The sequence below is a fragment of the Anarrhichthys ocellatus genome, unplaced genomic scaffold, assembly GCF_004355925.1.
Source record: "Anarrhichthys ocellatus isolate YVR2014 unplaced genomic scaffold, GSC_Weel_1.0 scaffold8, whole genome shotgun sequence".
Lineage (NCBI taxonomy): Eukaryota > Metazoa > Chordata > Actinopteri > Perciformes > Anarhichadidae > Anarrhichthys > Anarrhichthys ocellatus.
Window position 1 is genome coordinate 3,331,413 of NW_022280038.1, and position 20,890 is coordinate 3,352,302.

The window sequence follows — 20,890 nt, forward strand, 5'->3', positions numbered from 1 at the left end:
ATATATAAATATATATATATATATATATTGGTTTTATTCTTGAGAATTTGTACAGCATATCATGGTCAGTTAACTATGTTTGATTTTGTGATGAGTCCACTTTATTGTGAAGCAAGGGCTTCAATGGCAGTATTTAAATTGAATTGAGAGTGATTACAGAAAATGACTTATGTGTGTTTAACTATCTAAACAAAAATGATAAGTGTATTATTATTTTTTTCTTTCCAGAGTAACTTAGGTGTCTTGTATATGTTGAAGTATGAGTGTTCAAATGATAGGAAATCTTTAAAAAGTATTTTTTTTATATTTCCCAATTTCATTAATTGTTTTTTTTTTCTTTTTTCCTCTAACTGTATAGCATGGCTATAATCCTATGCAATATGTATTCTTAAATAGATATATGGAGGGCAGTTTGTTTTACTCAGTGAAGCTTTAATATTGTGGGATCACTTGGAAGCTGGCATAGCAAAATTCACTGCTGTAGCTGCATGACTCCTCTTTCAATACGATGTATCCATGTGTGTTGCGGTGGAAATGGACCTGCATTAAGGTGGGAAAAGAGGGACCAGAGTATATAGCCACGATCAAACTTATGAGTGAGACCAATATTTTTTTTTTCTGAATAAAAAATGTAAAATTGAATCCAGATTTGTATTGCTTTGCAAGTTCTTCCTTTAATCACCTACATTCCAAACCATCATCTTCAGGCCACATATACACAATAACAACCAAAGTGTAACATTTTAAACAAGCAAGAAACATTCCAACGCCAAGAGGCACCGCCTACACGAACTATACCAAAATCACCCTGTATTGACCTTTCTGCCTTCAGCGTTTGTTGAGATTCGTCACTCTTGAAGCAGTTTCCTCAGCTCCCCTTCCACTTTCTCCACGAATGCAGGAAAGCTGGGATCCAGCAGACACATACGCAGGACGGGCCCCAAGTCACCTTGTGCCAAAGAGCCGTGGCGATATACTTGAGGTAGAGTCACAGCAGTCTCTCCCAACATGTGCTGTGGAGGGTCCAACAAATACTTAAAAAGTAAATTAACTGAACACCCTGCATCTTATGAAGTAAAAAAAACACATTAATGCACATTAGTTAAAGTTACACAAAATTGCAAATAATATGTTGCACAGAGGATGTTCAATGTTGCTACAGTCACTACCTGGGTAAGACGCTTGATGGACAATGATCCTTGGACAGCCTCGGGATCAACTTCCACAGCCTTTCCCTGACAAGTCTGCTGACACACAAGAAGAAGAAAAGTATTTGACCGACCCAGCATGACTCCACAGGGTCAAGAGGCCAATCAATGGCTTCATTACTAATTGAAACACAACCACCCCTCAAAGTCCTTTCATGTGCTCTGTGAACTCCTTCGGTGGGTCTGTTCACTAAAGGTCACATTCAAACCCACGGCAGAGTCCGTCCCTCTGTCCTTCATGTTAGATGCAGTAAGCCAGCTGGCTGGGTCTAAGTTCTGCTCTGTATCCAGACACGAATTAAACGTATGCTTTGAGTGTTTTCAAGTTTAAGAAGTAAACAAAAGGCTGCTACTGAAATGAAGGAGACTAGTATGATACAGCACCAACAATCTCACCCCTATAGTGTAAACTTCAACTGGTTAAATACTGGCATGTTATATTGTTGTTTGTTATTAGCTTTGAGTCAAAAGTGTTTGTCTTGATAATCAACAATTTGACTGTTAAAGGCAATAAGAACCAATTTCTTCGGTGTTTAAAGGAGGTTAATTAATTATATTAGTATGCTACATTCCTGTCTGTGCGTGTGTGTTTAGGGTGGGGCACGCTGTATTCGACACCATAGATTGTATTGTGATTGGCTACTGATTCATGTACAAGGTATTCTCTATCTCAGCCGACCTACTGTAGCTGTAATGTCACCTCTAAGGATGAGTCAGTGTTGTATATAGCGCCATCTAGTGAGGATAACATGGCCACCGCTGCTGAAGCTGACCACAGCACTGAAGCACAATACTGTTGATTAAGCAATCAGTACGGACTATAAAACTGTAATTATGGCACTTAAAATTATGCTGAGATACTTTTTTAATTCACAAAATACTGTACGATAAATGGTGACGTATGAGATCAGTGATACTGTACAGCCATGAACCAGACTCAAGTCACCACCTATGTCATTTCAGGCCAGGTTTCATTTTAAACATACAAACAGATTATCTGTGTGTAAATGCTGGTTACAATATAGACATTTTATTTACTAAATTGTAAAGTGGGAAACCTGTATCACTGGTGCAGAGGCCTCAGCGGGGGACTGAATGGGGGGCAATGGGGTGTCATCCAGAGTGGTGACAGACGTGTACTCCATCAGTTTTTCCACAGCACTTGAACACTCCTTAATTGCCTCGGCCCTGCTACTTCCATCAAACTGCATCCTCATCATGCGGCTCTCTCCCTGCAAAATGACACAATCTGTGTTTGTCAATCTGAGTTGTGCCAATGGAGACATCCAAATGCAATGTTCACGCAATGCCGTTCACCACAGTACCTGAATAAACAGTATTAAAAATATATATCAAATCCAGATCTAGACTACTAGTCGTTGTTTTTATTTCGTTATAGTGTAATAAATGTAATGATCTTGAGCGGGAATTAAGGTACTAGGACATAACTGGAGAAAATACTACCAAATGTGGGATTGAAATGCATCTCAAGACTCACCATCACAGTATATCGAAACATCAGGTTATCAGATTTCTGGTGTACTTTGAGAAAATCGGATCCACAGAGCAAAGGGATTGTATCCTGAGGAAAGACAAGAGAACAAACGTTTTCAGCAGCCAGGACAGGAAATAAAATATTTTTGGGGTATTGTTAGGATTGTATAATTGTCTTCTTTTGTACTGCTCCATGTAAAAGCAACTCCATGTTGCCACTCATTCTAAAATGGTTACCGAAAACTGTCTGCAGGGGTCTCTATTTGCTTAATAACCTGCGAGCCTCAGCTTTGAGGCTTACGGAAGCTTTTTCACGCAGGGAATCAAACAAGCACATTAAACAACAATAGCTTAATAGTGTGATCAGCATATTTTGTTAAATGTGCTTTTTTTTAAGACTTTGAAAATAACAATGTAGGTATATCAAGAGGATATTCCTCTGAATAATGGCACTGCACCATGCAGGAAGTCATTCCACATCCAGTCTTAATAACACACATTTTTGAAACTGATAGCATTATTATGATTAATAATTAAGTAATAGTAAGCTCACCCAAGTTTCAATGCAAAAAAGATATATTTCTGGAAATGTAATTATGGAAATAAACAAGTAAGTATATAATTAAGACAGACTTATGATTTTTGTTTGGATAAGCTTGTTTTCTGTGGGATAATCAAATGCTTTATTACATACCAATTAGGAAAACACATTATTGGATTTGAATTTTCATTATAATGCAAATGTCGGTGACCAACTGTACAGTTTGCAATTAAGTAAAGGAATAATCTGAATAAATGTGTGTAGAAGTCTATCAAATGTAGATGTGTCCAGACAAGGTAGGAGGGGTCACTAAATGGTTTGAGGAATATGAAAATGATGTGAATCATATTTCTTGGCCTTCAGCTCCCAACCCAGTTGGAGACATTTGGGTATTTGGACCAGTGCTCTCGACCATCATCAGCGAAACACCAAATGAGGGGATATCTATTGAAGCCTATAGGCCGAAGCTCTCCCTATTGGACGTTCCTGAGCATTCACTGCACCAACCTAACAGACCGGTCCATCATCCTCGGCGAAAGCTCTCTGCAGTCTGACCTGAATATGTGGCTCGACACCCTGGCGCAGCAAGATAGTTGTGTCACCTGCCAGAACTCCATTAATGAGACATTGAGTAGTCTGTCACATTTATGTCGTCTGTCGGGCAGGAAGTTCACTATTTTATGTCTAAAGGCCACAATAATTAGTATGTTATCTTGTCCTACTTTTACAATGTTACCGGCTTACTTCTGCAGTGTAGCACACCTATAGATAAGAGTTACCTGCTTAAGCCTATTATTTGTGGTTGTGACTTTGGTGATTTATTTCTTCACCTGATTGTCCACAACTGGTATTTGTGGAATTAAGATGTACATGTCACTCTGCTGTGCCCAGGTTGGCAACAAACCAATGTTCAAAAAGGGCAACAAATTTCATATAAAATAGAAATAGAATCGAGGCAGGTAAACTCTATCTACCACATATAATATTTTAAAATCTGAACAAAAAGCTGAAGTGCGTTTTAGCTTTCTGTGAGCCTAAACATGAACATTTTTCAAATAATATTACTGATTTTGAACCTGTAACCCAAAAAGTTCTGAGGGACATTTGGCGTGACCCAACCAAAACAATGTGATCAAATGCCATCAGATTTGACCGGAAATGTCATGCTCTTCAGCAGAATACTTCATCAGGCCTTCAATCGAAGCCTTTTATCCGGAAAGCAGATTTCTCTTTCAGAGATTTACATCCCAGAAAATCTGCCGAGAGAATGGAGCACTTTTTCTTTCGTCGTTTTGTGAAAGGTGTAATTGAAAAATACTTTTGCTGTCTTTACATTAACATGCAGATTGTTCATTTCTTTGTATTCACAGAGAAGCCGTAGTAAAAACACAGCATACAAATGAACACAGAAGCTAAAATGTCTCTTTGAAGAGAGTGGCAGAGCAGTCAAGTCCCATCCAGGACTGTCAAATTTGGAGCAGCATTGCTAATATTTAATATAATCCATATTCAATGTTACCTCCATATGGGGGAGGGCAACCAGTAATACAACTGTGACATACTTCAGATTGCTAGTGTCGGAGCATGACAATCACACCTGCAGCCTTAAAGGATTTCAAGCACTTTCCCAAAAGTAACAATTTATTTTTTTGAATTGCAGAGCTTCAAGTAAAGGTACAGCACAACACCTATGCAACGCAGTGACACCTGCTTCAGTCCAGAGTGGAATTGTTATGGTCATTATGAGCTAGAACTCTGTAAGTGAACATCCAAAATGAATTGATGTTCACCACAGTTTCGTCTGTTTCCTGTTGTATTTTGTAGGTTCGCTCCTCATGTTCTGTTTTACTTCTTTCCTTGTGCGTTTTCCCGCCTTTGTGATTGTCTGGCCCCGCCCTGATTGGCTCCACCTGTGTCTAATCACTCCGCTCTCCTTGTGGATTTAGTCTGTGTGTAAGTTCGTCGTGTCTCCTGGTGAGGAGTTAGCTTTCAGATGTTTTGGTGTTCCTGGTTTGTATTTGCCTCTGTTGCCTGCCTGTTTTTGGACTGCATCAGTAAGTTTATTATGTGTCATTAAATCACTGCACACCACTTGCTGCCTCATGATCAGTATTTGGGTCCAAATCTGCTATTTCCGAATTGTGACTGTACACAAATTTAAAAAGTATGATTTCTCTGTATACACAAGACTACAGTAAGTCTACTTTAATTTTGTCAACATTTGAATAACCTATGTTCATATTTTAAACCACAATCATGTTGATCTAATGTAGTTAAATTGTATCTATTATTAATCATTCCGAATATATGTTATCATATTTAAACCCAAAATGGAGGTCTTTTTGTATAGGAATCACAATGAATGCGTAACATCCATTTGAAAGATAATATGGTTCTACAGTGGCATGATGGCACTGGAATCATGTATGAAGTGAATCAAATGTATGTTTTTAAATCGCATCTAAAGTTTCTGAAAGCTGTAAAGAAAGAAGTTAGTTAGAATAGGCCTTCTAACCTGACGGATCACATTTATAAGGCTGGATCTGGAAAATAAGGCTTAGTCTCCAGGTGTTGTGTGCATATCATAAAGTGAAATTTTAAATCTAGACATCTGATCTTCTTACCAAGCTGTCCTGTCCTTGCAATACCAGCAAGTATCCAGATTCCACAACTGTGAGGAACATTTGCTTGTTGCCATTTGCCTCAAATATCTGGTGAAAAGAAAAGAGAATATTAGCTGGTGCAAAGTTGAAGTGAGTAATTACTTTTCCTGATCAGCTCATGATGGGTCTATCTGTTCATGTTGGAGGGTTTTTGGTTAAAACCAACATGTGCATGAGTTAGTTATTGTTTAAGACAAAACCACAATCCTTAAAGCTAGACCTTCAAAATGTGTTACAGGACACAACAGCGTCACTAAATCTCTGCATTCCCAGCTCACAGCTGAAAACACTACTCGGATAAATGACAAGTAAAAGATGAATAACAGGTAAGGGAAAATATTGCGCACTTTGCCTGACACAAGGTATCTCACTTAAGTGTTAAAACAGGCATTAGACATTAGACATGTCACAGCAGGGAAAATCACAGGTGTAAATAATAAATACAGAACCAATATAAATGTTTGTAACTCCTGTGCTTTTTCTACTTTGACAAGTCAAAATGCTGCCACAGATGCTGTCTCTTTCACATTGTTTTGATTAAATTACCGTTTTATTTTCAATCTATTTCTGGAGTTCTGTTTTTGTGTCTTGAAGTATGTGTGTGAGGTTTCTGTTTTTGTATCAACCACCATGCGAGTACCGAAACAGGGCTGGGAATTACTGCTTCAAACAAAGCTCTTATCAGGTAACATGATGTCTCTCTAATGTAAAGTGAAACGGTTCTAAATTATTATTCATTTAGCTTCTGTAGCTGCTTTTCTCATTTTAATACATCTAAATGAATTACTTAAGTTTTCTGACTGTTCTGGCAAAATACGCATTTTCGGTATCTTTAAAGACTGCTTTCTCTGAATGACTTTTTGCATTCGGAATTCTCCACTTCAGTAATACTTAACCAGCATACACATGTCATATCATTCATAGCCTGATTTCTGCAATATTGTATCCCTAAAGACATGGCGGTTATGTATGTATTTATTATGTATTTTCTGATGTATGGAGTGATAAGAGATCCAAAGATCCCTCTGCAAAAACCCTTGACTCATACATGTCAACAAATTCAAAGTCCCTTATTTTTATATTGAAACATTATTTTTTTGATAAAACTTGTAAAACGCAAGAATAACAGCCTTGATATAGCCCTTCAACTGGGGAGGGTTAAAGACTATGCAACAAGACGCTAACGTTAGCTCAGTAGGAAAACTAGCTTTAGCTCATGGTAGCTAGCTAGTGTGAGAAGGTCCAGTAACTTTAACGTTAAATGTATTTACCTTCCAAGGCTTTCCTCCTGCAGAGCCTCGACGGAAACGCGCATAGCGTTTTAACCTCCATGCCTGACTAGTGGCCATTTCCGGTAACGTTGGAGACGTTTTTGGTCGATATGTTTTCTAGCTAACCAACAGTGTGCTACAAATAGTGTAAGTGGGCGAGTCTGATCGCGTGTTAACGTGCAGCGCGACCACACGCGCCTGTTTTACCCAAAAAAACAACAAAACACTTCTGTATCGTTAGATGAATAGACAGACTGCAACAAAGACCCATTTGAATTTGATAAGCAAATCTATAGATATTTACAGAGTATCTATACAAATACTGTTGGCTAAGTTGGGGCCCGGTTGGTATTGTGCAATACAAAAAAAAAGAAATGCTGGAATACATATTGTAAGGATAATAGTTTGTTTTACAGAAGGCTAGTTTTATGGGTAAAATAAAGCATATCCAGCCTCTTGAAAATGTGACTGTGCAAGCTTATTGTACTACACTAACTATATTATATATTGTAATGTATACAGTATAATATCTAATAGTGGTAAGGAAATTTGGTATTGAAGGAACAGTTTTGAAACGTCACTAACTGTGTAACGAAAGTAAATGACCACTTGCTTTTTGAGCTTTTGACAGCATCACCCTTCCCTCTTGGGCAAATACAGCTGGCTCATGTCCCAGCATGGGACCTAATACATTTGGAAGACATGATAACAGGTGGTTGATGGTGGAGAGATGGTAACCCCTGGAGGGTTGTGTTCTTTTTCAGCTATTAATAAATATGCCTGCTGTGACTTAGTCATACTGTGTTGGTATAGCCCCAGTTTGTGCCACTTTTAGTTTCTCGTTAATTTGATATTTTTCATATTAAAAGTTGATGTTTTTCTTGCTTTGTACAAAATAAGTAATCAGCTGCCATCTTTGTTTGATTTCAGTAGCTTGGAAACAATTTATTGTTCCCATATAGATAGTGAAGTTTTGAGAGTCTTCAAACTGTGGTTAAGTTTTGTGAAATTTGACTTTTTTTCAAAGTTCAGTTTGAATTTAGAACCACAGACGTGTTTCTTTGTGACTCTGTAGTCATCAATGAAAAGTCTTATGTGAGAATATATGAGAAGCACAAAACTGTAAACATAACGTGAACAAACAATCATGATACAGATCCCTTAGATTTGTATTTTCATTGTGACCAAGATACTGAGTGGCACATTTTACAGTTAAAAGAATTTGACTTGTCTGTGCTCTCTGGTGGACAAACTAAGGTGACACTGTTTCCAAAATTACCTCAGACCTATAGTTTGCATTTCAGTCTTGCATTATCTTGTTACTTATCATCCAACTTATATATATTTCTTATCTTTTCAATATTATTGCTTTTTATTTGTTTTTTTATTTTACTTTTGAGTCTTTTATTTTGAATAATTGTCTAATTTTATTTCATGACCGTCCTGAAAGTTCTGTTCCAGGTTTAGCTAAAGCATAGCAAAAATGCTGTATAGATAGTGTATTGTTATTATATACTGCACCTGCGATACGCTATAATCGGCAGATGTATCGGCCTGGCTGATTTGTTGGTCCAGCTATGTCTGCCATGTCTCTCAATGCAGTTTGCATTGAGCTAGACATGGAAGTTTGCAAGCCAACATCCATTATTTTGATCTCCCCTCCCTCTTTTATTCCTCCCAGGTTGGGATGCTAACTTGACTAACAAGAGAGGCACAGCACAGGTAAGACATAAGACTGACGTATGTAAGAAAAGGAATGATGGCTCTGAAAGAAGTTCACAACAAACTGAATAAATGAAACGTGCTAACTACTTTTTGTTTTGTTTTGCAACTCTACAGTAGTTATTTGTTTACGACTCTATTTCCTTGAAATTGCACCTAGCCAAGAAGTGGTTTCATTAATACAACTCTGGGAAGGGGCTGCTTAGAATATGTGTACTGAAATCAAACAACTGAGGACTCTCACTGGGAGCAATGTATTTGTGACTATGATGCCATTCATTCACTTTTTTGAATGGGGGGATGACAGAGTGCATTGTGAATGAATGAAATATACCCATGCTATCTGTCACTGACAATGAATGTGCCTCCTTTTTCATATGTGTTAAATGTTTAATTATTTGTGGGGGAATATTGGGGATGTTAATGGCCATTACAAATCATAATACATAGGTAATATATAGGTCACATGTCAAATTACATTATTCTGTTCTAAAAAAAATCTTTATTGCTTTTTGTTTGTCATCAGCCTAGATGGAAGGAAATATTGTAAATGTATTGATCATAAAATTATGATTTAAAAAAAACATAAAATGTTTAACCTTGTTGTGGCAAGATATGCAAGATTGATGTGTTGTGAATTATAAATAGTTAATTGGACACATAAAATCACATTATGTCTACATATTTTGTATACAGCAGCCCACTTATTTACATGTATTGGCATTTGAGAGGTCACTCGCAGGTCTATTTGATAAAACACCCAGACAATTTCTTTCCAGCTTCCACTATATTTGTGTGCGCAAATTACGCAGCGGGTCCGACAGATGATATGGCTATTTGTATTTTTGTGAAGCCCACAGCAGGGCTGAACAATCGGTTTGCATTGCCTATACCTGTAACCTTAACTTAAGAGAACAGGACAGCGTTTTAAGAATGGGAAGAGCATTCCCCTTTAAACAAGGTGGGCTGAGCTTATTTGCAGTTCTCGCTCCTATGGCAACCCAATAGATCAGCATCATGAATATTCACAATTCGCCAAAACGCACCCTGACTATGGATCAGTGATGTCAGCGGTCCCTGGAATGCTCTACTGTATTTTCCGTGATTGTGTCGCGTTGTTTTGATGGCAGCTGGCAAGACATCTGGTGAAAAGAGCATCCTTCGTCGTGCATGACCTTTCCCTCGTCTCCGTATCACCGTCCGTCGGCACGTCCCTCACATGTCACGCTAAGGTGACTTTCAAGCAGTTTTTTCCACTTTTGCGCACAATGTCGGAACGGCACAAAGATGTACATCAGGGACGCAGTGGCCAAGCGGACCGCCCAGGCTGTGCGTGAGGACATATGCAAACTGTCAGGTAGTCTAACTATGTGAAAGAGTATCTTTCATCTGTTTCAGTAGAGCTACGGCGGTCCATGTCATGTGTAGCAGGCTTTCAGGGATTCAGATTAGCTCCAGACTGATCGCTCTCACCAACAGATAGGGAGCGCGGAGCTGGTGGAAATAATCGTTACTATACAGCCTAACAATCTGGATTTATTTAATTTCCTCACCAAGTGTCAATGTCATAATGGACAGGTTACACTCCTCCATGCGTAAAAGGCTCTACAGTTTGCCACAGCATATTGGACAGAAAGCATCTATAATGGGCGAAGGAGAAGACGCAGACAAGGACACCCGGAGGAAGAGTCTTAGGATGAAGCCTCTACCGTCACCGTTGCCGACCTCTGGGGGAAGCTGCAAAGGCATCGGGGAGACCAAAAGTGGGGAGTCTGTGATCATGGAGACGGACATAGGGAGACCGATGAAGACCAGCTCAAACGGGGATTGTCGGAGATTTCGAGGCAGCCTCTCGTCCATCACAAGTCGCCATGTGCACGACTCTGACTCGGCGGAGGAGAGGCGCCTCATCACCGAGGGGGATGTCACCCCGAGCGAAGAGAGCCCCCCCGGAGCCATCGGTGATGGGCCGCCTGATCAAGGCACGCAAGGGGCCAGCGGTGGCGGGGGTACCCTAAAAGACTCCACAGACCAGCAGTCAGGGTTTATAAAGTTGGATGGCATTGATCAAATTCTGCCGGACGACGAGAGATTATATCAAGCTGGGTTCATACACAGACAGCTTGGAGCAATGCTTCAACCAGGGGTCAACAAGTTCTCCCTGAGAATGTTTGGAAGTGAGAAGGCGGTTGAACGGGAACAAGAGCGGGTTAAATCCGCCGGATTTTGGATAATTCACCCGTACAGTGATTTCAGGTAAATGTATGGCTCATGCTCTCCGAACAACAAAAGGTTTTAGAATCAAGCATCACGTGAGCGTCGCTGCCTTTTACAGGTCCAGATGTTTTTATAACGATATTCATCAGCTTAAGAGCAGCCCATTCCTTGTTTTATTCAGCTTCATTCTACTCATTCACTTTAAACGATGACAAAGTTATCAATTTACTTTACTGCTTTATGAAAACACTCACGGGTTACGAATTAGTTAAATCATTCATTTTTTTAATTGCCAAAACACAGTATATTAATTCTATTTTTTTGTTTCAGGATATGGACATATTACTATAGAGGCCTGTACTGTGTTGTGCTATGGAACAACACACAGATAACACAACCTTTGCTAATTAGGACAATTCTCCTATCTTGGTATAATATTATCCAAAGGTGCGTAAATGAAGCCTTTTACTGGTTTCTTCTTTATTTGAGAAAACTTGTGGTAAGGGGAGTTTGATTAGGGTTAGTAATGAGGCCTTCACTTCACATAGTCTTTACAGGCTTACTTATTGATTTTATTTTTCTTCTTTTATATAAATGGTCTTTCAAAAAATACCAGGGTTAAGTCATTTTATTTGGCTTAATTGTTAAAGTTCTAGAGCAATTTTGAAATGATCGATGCATTTTATGTCCGCATTTAATAGTGTTGTCAAGTGACAGACTGCAGCTGCAAAATGGAATAGAGAGAGAGAGTCCATGCACTCTTTTGTTGGCCTACAGATTTGCTCTTTTGTCAGTGCCCTTGAATTTGTTATTGGCCATATACATCTGATTCACAGCCACATGGAGGCTCTTAGCTGCAAGACTAGATAAGGTCCTTCATCCTTGCTTTTAGGATTTTAGAATGGTTGTCATACAATGCTTTTCATTCAAGTGCATGTGCATATGGACTTTTTTTGCATCTCAGGTGACAATTAAGTCCCAGTGTGCTGCTTGTACAAACTTACTTATTGCCAGAACAGCGCTGTGGCTTGGACTACATACTGTACACACTATAGTCCACATACTTGTGTGTTATGATCTTACTATTATGAGATGCATCGTATAATAGTATGGTTTTGATTGGAGAGTGCTCATTTCATTTGCTTCCTTCAACCTATCTAATTGAATATAATTATTTGGGGAAAATACATCTATTTTGACTACCTCATAGCCTGTATTGTAACTAGGTAACGAAACTTAACTTTTTTTTAATTTAATACATTTTCTTCTGATTTATTAATTCAGGTAAATGGTTTCATTAAAAGCTTTAGCATTTACATGTAGTTCATTATTAGTAATTGTAGTACACGTTATTCTTCCTTGGCTGTGTCATTGAATGTTGTCCAGCCTGCCTGGTGTTTGATTGGCTATGATGGTTTAATGGCATGTGATATAGAAACTCACTTACCACAAAAGTGTGTTTTTCTACCTCAAGAACAAGATGTCTGACTTTGAGAGACATGAGAGTTGAAGTGCGATTTGCTTATAGGCCTGAGGTGTCAGTGGAAAAGGCTTGGACTCTTTCTAGAATAGAAAACAGGCACATTTGCCTGTTTAAGGGACAAATACACTGTGGTGTGTGTGTGTGTGTGTGTATATATATATATATATATATATATATATATATATATATATATATATGTACAAACACCAAATATAGATTTTTTTTTGTTCAAGGAAGGAAAGAATTGTTTTTTGTAACACCAGATTTCGGAAAAATCATATCCCTGATTCAGGTATAACCCGACCCATGTGATCAACTGTATTGTTTAGTGGTTCCAGTCTGTGATTGGTTTATTTCTTATTAAGAAATCTGTCACTCTCCAAATAGTATTTGTCCAGTTTCTACTCAGGCAAAACCTGTAAACAAGGGCATAATATTGTCCGGGAACTATTTGTAGATATGTATACTCAAACACTACACTGATTAGCGTTTCCTTTTTGCAAACCCACAGTTTAGACAGGTCATCATCAGGAAGTGAGACATGTATTAGACAGTTTGTCATTTTTGTTATGCTCCTTCCAGCTGGTTGTGTTTCGTCTGACCCCCTCTGCTCTCTTACTCACTGTGTTAAATGTCACGAGGAAGGGTGATTTGGGGTTTGGGGAGACTGTCCTGATACTGAAAGGTCAGATATTTGGCACCAGTCATCATGTTTGAAGGGTCTTTGAGCAAGATGCTGGAGCTCCATGCTGCACTTAGTGGACTAGATGGATGTGTGACTCTCATTGAGATCTATCAAAATAATGAAAATGCACTGAGAGGGGAGTGCTCTAAAAAAATCGGTTAGCCAACCACTTGTTCGGGGTCTGAGGGCGGATACGGTATATTACCATAATTAAACATTTTGCCGATTTGAGAGCAGTTTGCTTGTGGTTTATAGTCATTCAACTCTATCATAATCACCCTGCTTTACAATTACAACCACAGACGTGGTACTCAATCAGGAGAGTAAAAGTATTGAGGCTGAGCTTATGCTAAATATGGGAAAGGGTTCTTCTACATTTTGTTTTGTGTGACCAACATGAAAAAGTTAAAGCATACATAAACTTATTGATTGACAAATATTCAAGTTTATTGATTAATTACTGAAAGAAGTCGGCATGATACCTTTTTATCAGCATGAAATGCTTCAAATAATATTTGAAACCAATCTCCATGAGAGATAGAGGATACATAGTACATCATGTCAGTGAGTTAACACGGCGTGGTGAGATGAGTTACAGCTAGTATTTTATTTTTAATGAACTGAAGGAGAAACGTGCTATTTGGGCGCCTACTTCCTCCAAAATCAGGATCAGAGACGGGACAAGATGGCTGTAATTAAAGTACACAAGGAGATGAGAGGGACCTTTTAATGGGCCCAGAGAAGAGAAGGGTCTCTGAGACGAAAAGTTTTATTCCCATGTCTGCATCAAAGCTTTGGCATTATAAACTCAAATTAGAGTGTCAGAAGGATTCACTAGTCATCACTGCTCCGAAATTCAGCAAAATCTGCTCTTGTCAAGTATTGTATAACGCTAAGAAGCAAGGGAGGAGCAATATCTTGCAAGGGAAAAAGACGGATTAAAAATGGCATCATAATCCAATCTACAGCCTCATTTCCAGATCCAAAGCTGAACAGCCTTGTTCGATTATGAACAAGCATCTAGTAAGCAGATGTGGTCAGTTAACCACAGTGACAACTTCAACTGGGGAAAAAAAGGACACAAGCCTTCCTTTTAAAATGACTCATTCAGTTGGAGTCTTTTAAATAAGGACGATTATTACTGTCCTTAAGCACATGCTGACCATGAAATATCTGTGAGGGTTTGAAAGGACTTGAACAATACATATGATTGATTGGTGTTGGGCTTACTGCCGCCTCTGCTATGCTCCTCACTGGATGCTTTCTTGTCACTGTCATCAAAATGTGACTTTAAAAGCTGCTGTACCATAAACTGTGCTGAGACCTATCGAAGCTGCATGCCCGTGGTCGTAAATAGAGATTAATAAAAGTCATACAGTGTTTATTGTCCCTTTTTGAAGAATATGTCAGTGCTTGATTGACAAATTGATACTCTTCTCACACAATGGATCCTCTATCTGCATGAGGAAAACCAGGGGATTTTTTTCCTACCTGTAAAGAGCCTTTTGAGTGGATTCTATCAATGCAGCAGCATTGTGCAGAGTTCTAGACGAGTGATGCGATGCAATATTAGAATGCATCCCTCTGATCATCAAGTGCCTTTTAATTATCTTGTGATTCAGAACCCGGAGGACACATCTGTTGGAAAGTCTTTCACATTTCCCTGGGGAGATCGAAAAGAAGGTGTCGCACATTAGAACTTTTTTTTTGCACTGAAGGCTATATTAATCCCCTATTTTTCCCTTAGAAACGCGTTGCCAACCCTATCAGAGAGGGGGGGGGGGTCAGCTGTCCTGCAGTTTCTGTCAATCAGTTAAATCCCTTTGCAACAGTCAGGTGAATCCTTCCATCCCCTCTGTAAAGTCCACTTTTTCAACAGCATTTTATTCCTCCCACACATCCAGCTCTGTTTCCCAGAAGACATTTACCTAGACAGTTGCAAAAATGAATCCTCTGAAAAGACATCTTACAACTTCTGTTTTTTTTTTTTTTTGCAGAGAATACATTAAAGAAAAGTAGAGCAGATGTAGTCACCGATGTGCACATTAAGGCTGTGATATAGTTAAAGGAAAGTAACATTTAGTCAAAGTGTTGACAAATGAAAATGTGCACTGTGTTCCTGAAAGCATTTATGTTGCCAAATAATTAAACCAGTTTCTGGTAAATGTTTAATTCTCTTGCTACAATGAGTCACAGCAGTTTTTGTGTCCACCATTAGCCCAAATCGAAAAAATCTTTTTCAAACAGCTTCTCACAATAGCATAGTGGTGTTGACTTTTGCGACAGAGCTTTTATTTTCTGGGGAATCAGGGGGGGGAGAATAAATCCCATGGTTATTATTTCCTTGATGAATTTGAGATACTGCACAAATTGTACATCTTAGCTTTGTAATCCTTATCAAGTATTAGCAGCTACCAACAGCTACAGGGTGTACTGGAGTGTGCACGTGTGCATCCGTGTGTTTGTGAGCGTATGGGATCAGATTTAATAACATCATTCTCAATTTCAGTCAAGTTGAATACGGTTCATTTGAGAGTATGTTTTGCTATTGATTTGTTTGGGTCTCGTGGGGCCTCTAGCTTGCCATCGGTGGATTTATTGAAAAATAAGATGGAGAAACATACACGACTGCAGCACGGGTGATTCCCCTTCATGTAGCGGTGGCAGGAGTCATAGTGTGGGTGAGAGTTACACAAAGGTCCAGGTGAGGTGCTAGGGATGCAGTAGAGCAACGTGAAGCCTGGACATTCAGAGCTCCATTGAAATAGCTTTTGACAGTTTTTTTTTTTTTTAGTGCAGCAACTTTTAATGATGATGATTGTAAAAGCCATATGAGATGAAAACGTTTTGTAAAGATGTATCAATTGAGTCCTGGCTTTAGAGTCATAGCGTGTGCCCTCACATCCACGGTGTTGTAGGCTACTGTAGTGCTACTATGTATGGGAAGAGAAAAAAACATTTGGACAGTGGATGAATGACACTCTATTCCTTTCAGTCTCCATTAAATAATTCCTCCTTTTAATTTAGTGAGGGTAAAACATGGGGATTACAGATGGTTCTGGCTGGGCCTGAAAGTGGGGTAATCAAAATAGGCTGCAGTGCTCATCCATGAATATTAGGAGCCAAGAGATTATTACAGCACAATTTATTTAATGGAGGGAGCCCAGGGATGATGTGCGTGGCCGGTGGGTGGAATGTTGCCTGTCATAGTGGCAGAATGATTGAACGGTACCGCGTGACCTCACCAGGCCCACTTGTGTGGGAGTGTGAAATCAGGACACGAGATCACAACTGAGAATGGCCTTTCTTTCCCACTTTTTTTTTTCCCGCATGTCAGTGTCCCCCCCCCCTCCCTCCCTTCTGATATGTCATTAAATTCAGCTTTAGGTATTAGGCAGGGAGCTGAGTTTAACCTTGGCAAAGTGATGGTAATCTCGAGGTGAGATTATATTGATTGATTGGACATCATATACATTTTGAAAATGGGAAAGCCTGCTGGAAGCCTTTTCTGTTAAGTGCCGTCACCCAGCTGGTATGCTTGATGTATTTTGGTCACCTGACAAATGTAATGTGGTGTGTCCTTCCTGCACCACCATCCTCTGCACTGCAACATCAATTTGTAATCTCTCCAGGTGGATACACAACACTAGTCAGCCAAGAGTTTTTCCTCTTCACACATTTCAGTGTCAAAGTTATTTATCTTTCCACTGAAGAGATGTGATTATTTCCCCACTGACCAGAGGTCACTCAGTTCACTCATCTCAACATTTCAGGGTGGTTAGTGGTGAAAATGTGTATTTATTTATTTTGTAACAAATTATCACTGTATCGTCAAATCACATTTGAAGTGACCTTTCTGTGTTTCTGTTCATACACTCTGCTTCTGGCTACGCTATGGCGTTATTTTAGCACCACTTCCTGGTTTGGAAAAGAGACAAGTTACAATATACACAGAGTGCTCACTTTCTCCATGCAATGAACTGACACTTGACCCTTGTTGACCTTCCCTGTCCACATGGTAACAGCAGAATTTGTGAGCATTCTGACACTTAACACATTCATTGTGCAAAAGGGGCTGCAACTGATTTTTACTCTGTGGAGATAAACATTGAATTTGCAACTGATGCTTTACCTTATGCTTCTTTATTTGGCCTGTGACACAGTAACAGTTATTTTCCATCCAAATAGTTGGTCTAGTTATAAATACCATTATACATACTTTATTTTTAATTCCAGTCTGACACGTAATCTGCACTGCTCTAAAAGCAATCAACATCAACACAGATTAGATATAGGTGTAATCTTTCAATGATACCCAAGAGGGCATTCTTTGATTACGTGTGCTGCAGTGATTCAGACCTCTGCATGATGATCTAATTGATAACCAGAATAAATAATATTATCTCTCGTAATGACTGATGAATTTACTACACATAAAATATTAAAACTTTGAGAAGAAAAAATCACTTGGTTTCCAGCAATCAAGAAAGTTAAAATACCTCCTGTATGCTATTGATTCTCTCTGATGTCTTACATTCACGTCTAGGCACGCCTATCACACACAAACATGGGTGGAATCCTTTTTACAACAACTTTTCTTGGTTTATCTTCATGCCTATTTAGGAGCCAGATGGTTGAGATTTGCTAATTTTTTACAATGCTACAAGGGTCCAAATACACTTATATTATAAGTGATCTCAGTACCCCACTGTTTTTGACCTGAGCCCATCCTTTTGCACCACATGCAGGTCAGAATTAACTCAAATGTTAATTGCCAACTATATTTTGACCGAGATTCACCCATCAGCTAGTGAACAATGGTACGCTGAGAGACTGCTCAGTGTTTATTTTTCAAAAATGATACCCTATGTTTTTATAGACAAGTTCTAGTCATTTCAGAGCCAATTGGCAGAATGTGCCAGAAACGATAATCAGTTACATGTGCAGGTGACTCAGGTGGGCGACCATGAGATACCACCAGAGTTAGCATTGTGACAAGACTGTGTCATGACGTGCCATTCTTCTACGTCTCAATCATCCCTCTGTTTTTTGCTTAGCTTACTGTTATTCATTCCATTGATAGGATAAAACTCTCCAGCCATCCATGCAGAACAGACATGGCAGGAGGACGGCATTTCCTTAGATGACCTCTCCAGTTGTACTCTGTAAGAATGTATAGAAGGCTAAAGCACTTTGGAAACAGTGGGGTTTCCACTCAGACAGGACCAGAGTCCAGTGCGCTGAATAAAGAACTCTGCGTGTGGCTGGCGTGATTCACAAGCAATGCTTCCCTGGATCAATGTGTTTGGCCTGGCCCTGCAACATGCTGGGTGTCTAGAAGACTCCGACAAATGGCTGGATTATGAGACATGCAGTGGTAAAAGACAGATTGCTCTCTCTTCTCTGCTATAGGGGTGGGGTGGGGGTGGGCTGCTATGTTCATAGTTGATAGCATGTCCTCTATTTTTTCCCAGACCAGTTCCTGCTGCAAACATTGGAGAACGGGCAGCAGACTGCTCTCCTAAAAAACTCCGATATGATTTTCGGATAGCACCCATAACTCTTTAATGTGGAGATTGTGCCTGTATGTTCCCCTCCAAACACTAAGGGGTAGAGTAACTTGTATTACTCTACAATGTTACTAAGTTAGATTTATACTGCTAGATTTAAAGTTTGCCTACAGCAGCGTTCTATATCAGCAGGCCTTTTATTAAAACCTTGTGCTATTTGATACTCCTTTACTGCCCTACAATGTTTTCACTTCTCTCCCACATCAAAAATGGTTTCCAATCTTTATGACACCTCACAACACTATAAAAACACTTACCACTAAGGTCTATTGTTTAGCCTTGCACTAGTAATTGCTTTTAAGATAGATGACAATTGCTGTCTTGCCAAGCAGTGCTTGCATTAATATTTCACAAAAATAAAGATGGGGAGGCAGTTATCGTCACACCACCTCCTGTTTTTGACTATAAGTTAAAAAAGCTTTCAAGTTAAGAATGAAATCCATCAAGAATCTATTCCACACTGCTACTGCTGTCACTACGGTCGCCAAGTCTTTCTCACATACCAACAGGAAGTAGAAAAGAACAAATGGATTGCAACAGAAAGTTCTTTCAACCAGTTGAGAAAGTACTTGCTGACATTTGAACAGATGAAAACGTTTCAGTTTTCCAGTCACATCCTCTCCATCGAGTCCTCTACATCTGCATGAATATTTTGTTTAAACACTAGATTAGGTGACGGAATCTGTGAGATGAAGCTGGATTTAGAAAAGTTGGTTATTAGCGAAATCTTCCACTGTTTTCTGCTTAATATCAGCAAATTTAGGTGTATGACCAGGTTTGGGTTTATTCCATGAGAAGTGAGACGGCACTGAGAGGAACTGATCCACGGGCCCATCTTTCTTCAGGCTGTGCAGGCCCTCGTCTGAAGGAGAGTCTAGATTAGGAGACATATTTCCTTGGTCATCTAGACCCAGCTCCCCTTTCCCAGTTTGCAATGGCATTCTGTCTTGTGAAGTCTTCCTATTCTTGGATGGGATGTCTGCCTCATGGGCAACACTCGGAGGGTTGAGTTTTTTTTGAAACTCCAAGGTTTTCCCCAGTTCCCCAGTGTTTGATTGAATAGGGGGCAGTAGCGAAGCTGGTGTGTGTAAATCCAACTCTGACCCTGTTTAGCATGTACAATCGAGAAATTATAGAGCTAACAAATAAACATGATAAATCCTGCTCTGTTTGGTTTAACAGTCAGATAAGCCCTCACTTTTGCTTACTCACGCAGACCAGCAGAAATCAGCTAAACAGCATCTCCTCTCCGATTTGATTTGATTTCATGCTCCGAGTGTCTTCTTAGTGAGGCTTTTCCATCAGCTTTTAAGCTCTATTCATTTTGGTTTTATTCACCTCTACCTTTGTGTATTGTTGCTCAAAACAACAGTGTGGAAAGAAAAGTCACGACTCCTATTTCCAGAAGATCAGACTGATATGGATCTGTCCTCATACTCTTCCTCACTTGGCTGTCCCTGTCCTTTTGTCCTATGTTCTACAGAGTCTGATTTTCCCTCCCCTTATTCCCTCTCTTCGTATCTCTTCTCTCCTTGTCACCCTTTGACCTCAGATCACCGTTTTGGAGATGGATAGAAAAGGCTTTCATTGTGGCTGCTACATTTGCTGATTGCAGCACCTGAAGTGGTGAAGATAAATGGCCCAGTACTGGTGCAGCCCAGAGCAAGGGCATAAGGTGATGGTGTACAGTGTGACTAGCGCCTGTTATTTTAGACATTACGTTGTCTTAGCACTTCATCTATCTTATGAGAAATCCCGTTGCTGTCTCTCTCTCTGGCTCTCTCCTGTCCAGCAGAGCAGCGGACTGGTGCGTTGAGGGGTCTTTGTGTTCAGTTGGGAGGCACTGGCCAGTCTTTCCTCTGCCACACTCTGAGGTTGGCTGACAGGGGACCCCTTTAACATGACCCTAAGGACCTTGTGGGAGATAACAAGGCATCATGATAAAACAGATGCAATTAGTGGCAGGATGGCGGTCAACAAAGCTGGAGCACAGATACTGGCACATGCTAGTAGGATAAGTGCATGCTGACGGAACC

General features: G+C 39.6%; 2 protein-coding genes across 3 annotated transcripts in view; one reads left to right on the forward strand and one right to left on the reverse strand.

Moving 5' to 3' along the window:
* Positions 1–670: 670 nt before the first annotated feature.
* rec114 (REC114 meiotic recombination protein) lies at positions 671–7,315 on the reverse strand. Of its 2 annotated transcripts, none has more exons than XM_031848487.1 (6): positions 7,178–7,315; positions 5,868–5,954; positions 2,707–2,790; positions 2,267–2,440; positions 1,170–1,244; positions 671–1,013 (listed from the first exon to the last, which is right to left on the reverse strand). In XM_031848487.1, exons 1-6 carry the CDS (start codon positions 7,253–7,255, stop codon positions 849–851), a joined length of 663 nt encoding a protein of 220 aa, XP_031704347.1. In that variant the 5' UTR covers positions 7,256–7,315; the 3' UTR covers positions 671–848. The 2 variants fall into 2 exon arrangements, with proteins under 2 accessions (XP_031704347.1, XP_031704346.1); XM_031848486.1 differs by having other exon boundaries at positions 1,170–1,247.
* A 2,650-nt stretch (positions 7,316–9,965) lies between these two features.
* The window catches only part of hcn4 (hyperpolarization activated cyclic nucleotide-gated potassium channel 4), a 63,260-nt gene continuing 52,335 nt past the window's right edge, over positions 9,966–20,890 (forward strand). The window contains exon 1 of the mRNA XM_031848484.1: positions 9,966–11,155. Coding sequence (XP_031704344.1) covers positions 10,470–11,155 — 686 coding nt within the window. The 5' untranslated portion in view covers positions 9,966–10,469. The remainder of the gene's footprint in view (positions 11,156–20,890) is intronic.